The 11,715-nt window shown below is 29.8% G+C and overlaps 1 protein-coding gene across 1 annotated transcript in view; it reads right to left on the bottom strand.

Moving 5' to 3' along the window:
• The window catches only part of LOC104755381 (DNA ligase 1-like), a 22,805-nt gene that overhangs the window by 6,423 nt on the left and 4,667 nt on the right, over positions 1 to 11,715 (bottom strand). Inside the window, exons 2-4 of the mRNA XM_019231159.1 lie at positions 11,569 to 11,649; positions 11,404 to 11,478; positions 10,969 to 11,231 (exon numbers count right to left, since the gene is read on the bottom strand). Coding sequence (XP_019086704.1) covers positions 10,969 to 11,231; positions 11,404 to 11,478; positions 11,569 to 11,649 — 419 coding nt within the window. The remainder of the gene's footprint in view (positions 1 to 10,968; positions 11,232 to 11,403; positions 11,479 to 11,568; positions 11,650 to 11,715) is intronic.

Here is an 11,715-nt window from a genome sequence, read left to right as displayed (position 1 = left end):
AAGATTAAGATTAAGATTAAGATTAAGATTAAGATTAAGATTAGAAGTATTGTAGATGATTGCTATTTTGATAGAACCTTTCCCTACCGTAGGTATGAGATTAGAAAGGATGTAGAGTGACAACAAAGTGCATGATGAAGGTAAGAGTAAATGAATCAAGAGAAAGGTAAGTAAAAGAAGTGTGGTGAATGAATTTATCATTGCCCCAATGAACGAGGATCTATTCCAGGCATATGAGAGAAGTTAGCGCCTTAGCGGAGTGCAGAGAGTCTTTTGACTCTTTTCTTTTGCTTTATTATCTAAATTTAAAGGATGTAGAGTAACAACAAAGTGCATGATGAAGGTTATTAAGATTAGAGAGATCTAAATAAAACTCATGATAATTAATTATTTTAAAGTAATTTTTACTTTTTTAGTCATAAGTTTGACAGTTTTCTCCTACTTCCAACATTTTTTTTTATTTGATGATGGAATTAAAATTTTTAATATTTATTAGTAGTAGAAAATACAAAAGTTTATTTATGACATTCTTATTAGTCATATATAATTTTTAAAGAAGTTACAATCGATATTTAATACTGAAAAATACCTTTTTAGTCCGTGTTTAATGGGTTTTCCACGTGTAATATTGTGTTTCTATATTATGTTAATGAAACTAATCTGGATATTTACTATTTATGGAAACAAAAATCTTTTTTTTAGTCAAAATTATCCTTATCAGATAAAAATAAATTAATTTAATGAATTTATGATAGATAATTAATACAAAGTAATTTCCAATACTTAGTCTTAGTGTGTTTAACAGTTTTTTTCTATGTACAATATAGTACTATATATATGTTTTACATTTTGATGATAAGGTTAACTTTGTTACTCGAACTATTTGTAAAGAATATGACTTTACTTGAGATTACTTAGATATATATATAATTTATTAAAAGTTCTGATTCATAATATAAAGTAAGTTAGTAATATTATATTTTGCAGTTTTTCTTTCGCATCAATAAATAATAACATTAATTTTGTCTGCATCATTTATGCGCACAAGAAAACAAAATTAGAATAAACATACATAGTGAAGCAAAAATTGCATTTTTAATGAAAATTAACTGAAGTGTTTAGGGTTTTCGACCATGATCGTCTGTCTCAACATGTAGGCACATTATGAACATGAATAGTACACTTCTCAATTGCCAGTTTCGAAGAGATGTAATTCTCATTTCTGACTAACAGATCTAAAACAAGGCTCATCATCTCTCCAAAACTGGAACATGGTATGAATTTGGGACTGATTGTTGAACACGAGTGGAATCCGTAAACATATATATATATATATATATATTTTAAGTAGATATATATATATATATATAATTTCGATAAAGTTAGAGTCGATATTTAATATAAAGTGATTTTTATTTGTACTATGTTTGATATTTTCACTATAATATTGTGTTTTAATTTTGGTGATAATGCTAATATTTTATTAATTAATCTTAAAAATTAAAATCGATATCTAAGTAAGATTAGAGATTATCCTTGGTTATTAAGATTAGAGAGATCTAAATAAAAGTCATGATAATTAATTATTTTAAAGTAATTTTTAGTCATAAGTTTGACATTTTTCTCCTACTTACAATACTTTTTTTTTTAATTTGATAATGGTATTAAATTTTAATATTTATTAGTTGTAGAAAATACAACAAAAAATAAATTATGATATTCTTATTAGTTATAAATAATTTTTTTAAGAAGTTACGATCGATATTTCATACCGAATAATACTTTTTAGCCAGTGTTTAACGGTTTTCCATGTATAATATTTTATTTCTATATTTTGTTAATAAAATTAATCTGGATCCTTACTTTTTGTAGAAATTAAAATAATTTTCTAGTCAAAATTATCCATGTCGGATAAAAATAAATATTTTTAATGAAGTTATGATTGATATTTAATAGTATAAAATAATTTCCAATTTTAGTCGTTGTGTGTTTAACAGTATGTACAATATAATACTATATATGTTTTACATTTTGACGATAAGGTTAACTTTGATACTTGGTCTATTTATAGAGAATACTACTTTATTTGAAATTACTTAGATATAGATAATTTTTAAAAAAATTATGATCGATATTTAATAATATAAAGTAATTCAGTAGTGTTATGTTTTGCAGTTTTTCTTTCGCAACAATATATTTTAATAATAACATTAATTTTAGTCGACATTATGCACAAAAGAAAAAACATTAGAATAGACATATCTAGTGAAGCAAAAATCTCATTTTTAATAAAAACTACCAGAAGCGTTTAGAATTTTCGACCATAGAGGATGTCTATCTCGACATTTTGGCACATTATAAACAATAGACTTCTCAACTACCAGTTTCGAAGAGATGTAATTCTCATTTCCGCGATAACACATATCTAAAACAAGACTCATCATGGATTTGGGACTGCTTCTTGAATAGGAGTGGAATCCAATTTTTTATTATTTATTTAAAATTATCTTTTATAATTAAATATATATAATTCTCAGTAAAGTTAGGATCAATATTTAATAATATAAAGTAACTTTTCTTTGTATTATGTTTAATATTTATCCACGTATAATTTTGTGTTTTTTTAATTTTTTTTGGTGATATTATTGTTTTATTAATTAATCTTAGAAATTAAAATCGGTATTTAAGACTAACACAGTTAAAAGATATAACTGATTTCAATAAATTTATAATCAATAATTGATAATGTAAAGTAATTTTTAATTGTACTGTATTTGACAATTTTTCCATATTTAATAGTGTGAGTTATATTTTGGTAATGGAATTATTGGTTTTGATGTTTACTAATTTTTTACATAATAATAAGATTTCTTTCCTTTTTTAGATATAAGTAATGGTAACAATAATAATAGAAACAGTCGGGAAAAAAAGTTATATATTTTTGATATCTTATTACTTATGTATTTAGGCTAAATTATTATCTCTTATAGCTAAATTATTTATAATTCTTATAGCTAATAGCTATAAGAATTAAGCAAAATGAAATATTGTGATTCTTTCTATAAAGGCACTATATGATGCTACTTGTTAGTAAAAAAAAGTTGTTCTCATTTCGCGTAAAAAATATATGACCCCTTCATAGATTTAGTTAGAATTTAGCCTGAACTGAAAGAAGTATCATCAACCATGAATCTCACTTAATATTTTAAGTGATAAGGTGAATGAGTTTAAACTACAACAAGTCTTATATATGCTCACGTTGGTGCTTTCGTTTTTTTAACATCTTCTGATTAACCAACATAATAACTAATTTTCTTGTTAATCGGCTTCATTATCTTGCTTTTTGCAAGATTGTCTCGATTAACCAGATCAAGAAACTCTCAAATTTACAAACAAGATGAAGATTAAGATTAGTAGTATTGTAGATGATTGCTTTTTTTATAGGTTACCTTTACCTACCGTAGGTATGAGATTAGAAAAGATGTATAGTGACAACAAAGTGCATGATGAAGGTAAAAGTAAATGAATCAAGAGCAAGGTAAGTAAAAGAGGTGTGGTGAATGAATTTATCATTGGCCCAATGACGAGGATCTATTCTAGGCATAGGAGAGAAGTTAGCGGAGTGCGGAATCTTTTGGAGTCTTTTCTTTTGCTTTATTGTCTATGATAACTTTGTCTCCATAAACATTGTTAAATCCATTTTTCACAAATATCCGAATCACACACACATGGCACGACTCACTGACAACACAAAATGTGGAGATCTAAATAAAAGTCATGATAATTAATTATAGAGATCTAAATAAAAGTCATGATAATTAATTATTTTTAGTCATAAGTTTGACATTTTTCTCCTACTTACAAAACTTTTTTTTTTAATTTGATGATGGTATTAAAATTTAATATTTATTAGTAGTAAAAAATACAACAAAAAAAGAAATTATGATATTCTTATTAGTTATAAAGAAGTTTTTAAGAAGTTACGATCGATATTTAATACCGGAGAATACTTTTTTAGTCCATATTTAACGGTTTGTCCACGTGTAATATTTTGTTTCTATATTTTGTTAATTAAATTAATCTGGATACTTACTATTTATGGAAACTAAAATATGTTTTAGTCAAAAATTATTCTTGTAGAATAAAAATAAATAATTTTTAATGAAGTTATGATCATATTTAATAGTATAAAATAATTTCCAATTTTTAGTCATTGTGTGTTTAACAGTTTTTTCTATGTACAGTATATAATACTATATATGTTTTAAATTTTGACGATAAGGTTAACTTTGATACTTTGTCTATTTATAGAGAATAGTACTTTATTTGAGATTACTTAGATATATACAATTTTAAAAATATTTATGATCAATATTTATTAATATAAAGTAATTCGGTAGTGTTATGTTTTGTAGTTTTTTTGTAACGATATATTTTAATAATAACATTAATTTTAGTCGACATTATCTATGCACGAAAAGTAAACATTAGAATAAACATACCAAGTGAAGCAAAAATCTCACTTTTAATAAAAATTAACAGAAGTGTTTTTGGACTTTCGACCATGGATGTTCGTCTATCTCGACATTTAGGCACATTGTGAACAAGAACAGTAGACTTCTCAACTGCCAGTTTCGAAGAGATGTAATTATCATTTCCGATAACACATATCTAAAATAAGACTCATCATGGATTTGGGACTGCTTCTTGAATAGGAGTGGAATCCAATTTTTTAATTATTTATTTAATATTATCTTTTAAAATTAAATATATATAATTCTCAATAAAGTTAGGATCAATATTTAATAATATAAAGTAACTTTTATTTGTACTATGTTTGATATTTATCCACGTATAATTTGGTGCTTTTTAATTTTGGTGATAACATTAGTGTTTTCTTAAAAGATATAACTAATTTCAATAATTTTTTTTTGTAATGTAAAGTAATTTTTAATTGTACTGTATTTAACAATTTTCCATATTTAATAGTATGTTACATTTTGGTAATGAAATTGGTTTTGATGTTTACTAATTTTTACGAAATGATAAGATTTCTTTCCTTTTTAGATATATATATAAGTAATGGTAACAATAATAATAGAAATAGTCGGGAAAAAAAATCAAGTTATCTTTTTGATATTTTATTACTTACTAGATGAATACTCGTGCTATGCGCGGGCTTATGACTTACCGTTTTTAAAAATCTTTTTGCTAATAATTTGTTTTTTATGTAGAGTTTATCTTTGTTTTTTTTTTAAATTGTGGAACTTGAAAAATATATTTTGACATTGATTGTTTTGATACTTCACATAAGTTTTCTCATTTTGTAATTGAATTATTAGATACATGCATGAACAACTTTGTTTTGAGAGAAAATTTCACAAAAAAATTTAAATGAAAGTTTGATCTAAGGATGCATATTTTGTAACAAAGAGTTTTTTGGTTAAATGAATTTTAGATTCATTCAAAAAGAAACAACTTAAGTATTTAGATATATTCATACTTAAACTTTTCAACTAAATACTATGAAACACTAACATTTTCTTTTATCAAGAATTGCAGCTTGGCTAACTCTTTAATAGATATAATTAAGATAGACATCTTCTTTTTATGTTAGCTCTTCAATTTCTTGAATATAACTCTAGATGTTGGTTTTTAATAAGAATTTTATTCAGTTCTCTTTTTGACAACTTCTAAATATTAGAATATGAAAACCAACAGTCATGAATATTTTCAACTATCTTCCTCTTTGTCTCTGTATTTTTCTAAATCAACATTCTATAGTTTTATTCAACTATCTTTCATTTGATAGTGAACAAAACTCCAATCTTCTTTATATATATATATATATATATATATAATTAAATTTATTTTCCTAGGGATAAACTTTCATTAATTTCTTTACAATATTAACCAATATTTATATCACTGTTGCAACTCTTCAAACTACTGACAAAATTGTAACATCTAAACCATATATACATTCATGGTGTACGCCAAGAGGAAGAAGTGGCTCTTTGAGTCACTCCCAATGTCTTTTTGTCTTTCGGTGATGCATCTATTTTTTCGAGACATGTTCTAAGCCTCTCTAATATTTTTATGTAAATATTGAAACTGCTTGTGATATTTAAAAAAAAAAAATTAAAGATGTTTCATATTCCTTTTAAGTTTAGGTATGTTTACTTTGAATGAGAATAGACAGGTGGCACTCTCTTCACTCATGACGTGTCACTCAAATGGAGACAATAGACCATCTTTCATAATATAGATTAGTCAAATTTTTATGGGAGAATTGGAAAATGACCTTTTAAAGAAAAATGTCCATATATACTTTTGTTTTTTTAGGTTTGTTCATATACGTTGTATAATAATTAAAACCTAGTTTTACCCTTAATTTTCAAAACAACTTAAATAAGAAAATACAAAAAACTAATATGTCTTATGTGGCATCTCAACGCTCGAAAATTCAAATGGGTATGTCTTTCTTTCATATATTTCTCCAGGTACATCAAGCTCACGAACTAAAATTTAGAGATAGAAACCAATCAAATAGTTGGATTAATAAGTTACATATAACTAAGAATCTAAGAGACCATTAAACAAAAGAACAAAACTATGTCATAATCGAACTCTTAACTGGTCAATATAATTTTTTTTTTTTACGATCAGTCAATATAAATTTCTTTGTGACTTATAATTAGTATGTTTAAATATAAACACTTACGGCATGGTTCGTGACTAAAGTCGTAGCAGATATAATTAAGTGTATTATTGATCAAGGTCTTCAAGGTGGAATTGGGTGGGAGCTTATAATTCCAAAGCCAGTAATGTCCAACCATCATCAAATTATCTGAAATTACAAACAAAACAAAAAAACAGAACAAAAACACCCAAATACAAAATTACATCATCTGAAGAAGTATAATCCACTTGAAAATAGTCCTCACGAAAACAAACAAACTTCACTAACCAACATCCTGTCCCAATATTTTTTAGACCCTAGGTGAACTAAATTTTTTAGACCTCTTTCACATTTTTTTTTTGGTCCCCGTTGTTCAAAGGTTTTTTCTGAATTTTGGAGTGGAACTTTGGATTTTGCCCCTCCCGCCACCCCCTTGAGCCGGGCCAACATCGAGAGGCTTTTGAAAAGATTTGTGAGATTTTTGTGTTTTTTTCTTAATTTGAAGTTAGATTGTGAAAGTGAGATTGCTTCTAATATGCGATGAGGCAACCTGCATACACCATAATCATAAACCCTTAAAGAACCTCAATTGTAACATACAATAACAATGTTCAACCCAATCGCATCATATCCAATAATCTGGATCAAGCTATTGTACTAAGAGTAGCTACACAAAAATATCAGACAAAATGTAGGAAATGAGAATGAATCAATACAATACAAACCACACACAAAGAACTTACAAACAACAAAATGGTCAAAGATACACTTAAAAGAGAAAACTTTAAGATCTAGCATGTCAGAATTGAGGTTACCTTGAAGATGGGTCCAAATCCATCTTCACCAAGTTTGTGAGTTGGATGAAAATCTTTGGTCGCCGAAACTAACTTGAAAATAGATATATTTGGTTTTGCTTCTACTCATATTACCTCCATCTCAAAAACTTCTTCTCTGGTTTTGTGACAGAAAATTGACGGAAATTAGAATCAAAGAGAGATATCCGAAGAAGAGAGAAGGAGGAGATGAGAGAGAGCCTAACTCTCCAAATGTATTGCATTTCTACTTCGGGTGAAAATTGTGGCAAATCAATTACAATTACGCTCTAGCTTGAGACAATTATAAAGAATATGTTGGTGGTGATATCTGGAGTGTCTGTTACAACGTGAACACATCAGCTGCTACTCTCTCTCTATCTCTCAATGGGTGGAGGAAGAAAAGCATATGGTGTGAAGAAGAAGAAGAGCGCGACTTTTTACTTTTTTTGATTCGGTCTGCCAGACACTTACGGGTAGAGAGAAAGTGACGTGGAACCGAGAATAATTAACATTCGTTCAAAAATCTGAGCTGTTTTAATTGTTTTATTTGGATTGGCTAGGTGTTTTAAATTATGTGTCAGCTCCAGGTTACTCTAAAACGCTGAGGTGGCATGCTGATGGAAAAAGTTAGCCAACTTTCATATTATAGATGTATTTAGCTAAAAGAATTAGGCAATATGAAATATTGTGATTCTTTCTATAAATGTATTATATATATGAGCTACTTGCTAGTAAAAAAAGTGGTTCTCATTTAGCGTGAAAAATATATGACCCTTTCATAGATTTAGAATCTACCCTGAACTGAAATATTGAAAAAAAAAAAGAAATATCATCAACTGTGAATCTCACTTAACATCTTAGACATAAGTTGAATGAGTTTAAGCTACAACATTTCTAATATATATATTTTTTTTCTAAAATACAACATTTTTATATGCTCACGTTGGTGCTTTCGTTTTTTTTTAACATCTTCTGATTAACCGACATAATGACTACCTTTCTTGTTAATCGGCTTCATTATCTTACTTTTTGACATAAACGCATGAATCATGCTCACTCCTTAAGGATGACATGTTTACTTACTCTTGTATGTAAATATCGGATAAAAGTAAGTAGTTGATTCTAATGGTATCTTGCGTTCCTTCATATGTTTTGCTTTAAGTTTTTCTGACTAATAGTTAGCTGTCTTGAAGGACATATTGTTGTCTCATTGTCTAAACTGTGTAATGTATACTCAAGTAGATCAATGGTTTATATTTTGTCCCTTCTCTTTGCTGACTAAGGTTTCTGTTGTCTTCTTATATGTATAACGTTATGGGTAGATTGACTTTTGAGAGCTCCTGCAAAACTATAATGGAAGAAAAGGATGAAGAAAGAAGACCTCAGGGAAAGGCAGACTCTTGTGTCAGAAAGAAGTCTCCTACTGGTGAAATCTCTTCTTTAACTCAGCTTAGTTACCTAGAAGTGGAAAGAAGCTTGGCAAACGTTTGCCTTCTTTAAGTTATTAGACACCTTACCTTTTGCCATTGTTATGTGAAACTTCTAAAGACCAGTGTGTTGTGGTGATGTTTTGGCCATTCGGGTTTCCATCCATTTGTGTTTAGATGTTCTTATTTTAACTGTTTCTGAATTTGTTGTTCTGTAGTTGTATTAGTGACAGCCAAAATAGTTAGCCTGGCCAGTGTTACTGATCTTGTTTCTCCATGTTTTAGCCATTTGGCTGTATTGTATGTATCTATCATATTGTAAGCCCTTCATCTGCCTTAGGATCATCAGAGATGTGCATCCTTTGGGATTGTGTTTTTGTGATTTCCAAAAGTGATGTAGTAGATCATTCTTTTATGTTGTTGTAGAGTAAATCTGGCAGCTCCTTGTTCACGTGTGTACATAATAGAAAGTCATATTTCTCCATGTTCATGTTTTTTTTGTGTAGCTATTAACACATCCTCATTAGCACCTGGCCAAGTTGGTTCTTCCTTCTGTTGTGCTCTTTAGATATTGCTGGATTTCATTAGAATAGGTTTCTTTTGAGTATGCATGCTCTCTTTATGTTCATGTTTGTTTGGATAAATTATCCTTTTGGGACCATTCTTCCGAGGCAATCTATCTCAAGTTTGCATACTCGAGCTTGGTTTAGTTTGAAAAAATCATTAATATCAACATCAATGGCCTCCCTTAATCTTTTCATCAAAGCAATAGTCAATCTAAAGGATCGAGGGAAGTTTGAACAAATGTCTTCAAAAGGAACCTAAAAATCAAAAGGGTGTTTAAATGGGCCATGAATCCTAAAGGCGCTTATTTTTTAATTGTATACACAAACAAAGCTGCTTATCTGATAACATCTAACTTCTGGTCTTCCTCTCTTCGACTCTACCATAAGTTACATAAAAAAAAACCACAATTCAAGACCAAAAAAACAACCAACATATTACATTCTCTGATATATTTGCCTAATGACTGAAGATAGGCAATGGAGGAGAGAGACCCCTTGACGATTAAAATAGCAGCTAGACTAGATTTATGTGCTTTGTGATCAGGCTTTAACTTCCTCTGCACCACCAGATCCTCCAGCTTTCTCTTTCACTTTCTCTTCTTCTTCCTCATTCTCAGCATCCTCTTCTTCTCCTTCCTCATCATCGGCCTCTTCTGCTAGCTTTTTGAGCTCATCTTGGATCATCAACTTTATAGATGATTTTCTTGAGGTGAGATCAATTTTGAACTTTTTATCTGAAAGACAGGTGAAAACAATGCACTTTAATCAAACAAACCAGCAAGAATAAGCAAGACCATCAGTGAAGAAAACAACTGCCAGGAAACACTCCCATCTGCTATTTACCAAGTCGCTTAAGGATGTCAGTGAATGTAGCCTGTCAGAACATGATAAAGCATTAGTTAGATATCTATCTTCTAAACTCAATTACTATGATTTCATGACACAGATTTTTCATGGTTTAAAATCCTCACTGTGTTGAAGTCGACCCCTTTCAAGATATCAATAATTGCATTTTTCAACTCTTCATCACTAGGCTCCTTGGTTTTGTCTTTCCCTTTTCCACCTCTTTTGCCTATTAGCAGATAAAAAAGAATGACAAACACGGGATAAAACAGTGTCAGACAAAAACTAAGCGGCTGTAAAATATCGGTTTAAACTCTCCAGTAACCAAGCATTAAGATTTCTCAAGCTTCTGACAATCATGTACTCACATATGCTTTATTAATAATGAGAGAGATGTAAAAAAGCATGGTATGACCAAACCTGGTTTCTCTTTTGATGCAGATTTTGAAGGCGCCGAGGACTGCTCCTTCGCCGGTTTCTCAGTCTTCTTCCTCTTTGAGGATGCCTTTGGACTTGTATCACTGTCGTCATCATTCTGTTTCCTTTTACCTGCTGAGCGCTTCTGAGTAGCTTTCTTTGGTGGACTGGATTTCGCAGAGACTGCAGTTTTCTTGCTTCTCGATTTCCCTGATGAAGTCCTAGAACCACGTTTCTTCTTTTGAGTTTCTTCCTCTGACTCCTCAGATTCAACTTTGTCCTCACTTTCAGAAGGCTGAGGCGCCTCGTCCTCAGATTTATCAGGAATCCCATTTTCATTCTCCTCTTCTTCATCTTCCTCCTCTACCTCCTGCTCTTTCTCTTCTTCTTCTTCTTCCTCTTTCTCTTCTTCAGACTCATCATCAGAATAAGGTAAACTCTTTTTCTTAGTCCTTGTTGCTTCCTCGGTCTTCTTTTGGCTCTGTAAAGAACACAAAAAACTAATCAGATTTTAGGTACTTGGACTAGACACAAGAACACAGGGAAATGAAAAACAGCTACACATGCATCAACCCAATACAAACATTCTCTCCATAGTCCACAGTTTCTAACACAAAGATTTAAACCTCCAGTTTTAAGCTATTGCCTGATACCTTTGCTGATCGTTTGGAAGATGAGTTTCCAGCTGCAGGTGAACTTTTCTTAGGAGTTCTTTTGCGCTTCACACCCTTTTCAGTAGGAAAAAAAAAAGTTTTAGTATGCAGAATAAATGTTTAGGCTCAACTGCCGAACGGAAAGGGTTTCAACACCAAAGTAACCTTGTCTTTCTCATTAAGAAGAACATCACTTGTCGCATGAGGTTTCTCCAAAAACTCAAGCAGCTTCGTAACAATGTCTTCCTACATTGGAGGAAAAGTACCAAACAGTCAGTTGCCAAGTTGATTACATGGGAAAAATAAAGAGGA

The sequence above is a fragment of the Camelina sativa genome, chromosome 2, assembly GCF_000633955.1.
Source record: "Camelina sativa cultivar DH55 chromosome 2, Cs, whole genome shotgun sequence".
Taxonomy (NCBI): domain Eukaryota; kingdom Viridiplantae; phylum Streptophyta; class Magnoliopsida; order Brassicales; family Brassicaceae; genus Camelina; species Camelina sativa.
This window is presented reverse-complemented; position numbering and strand designations above follow the sequence as displayed.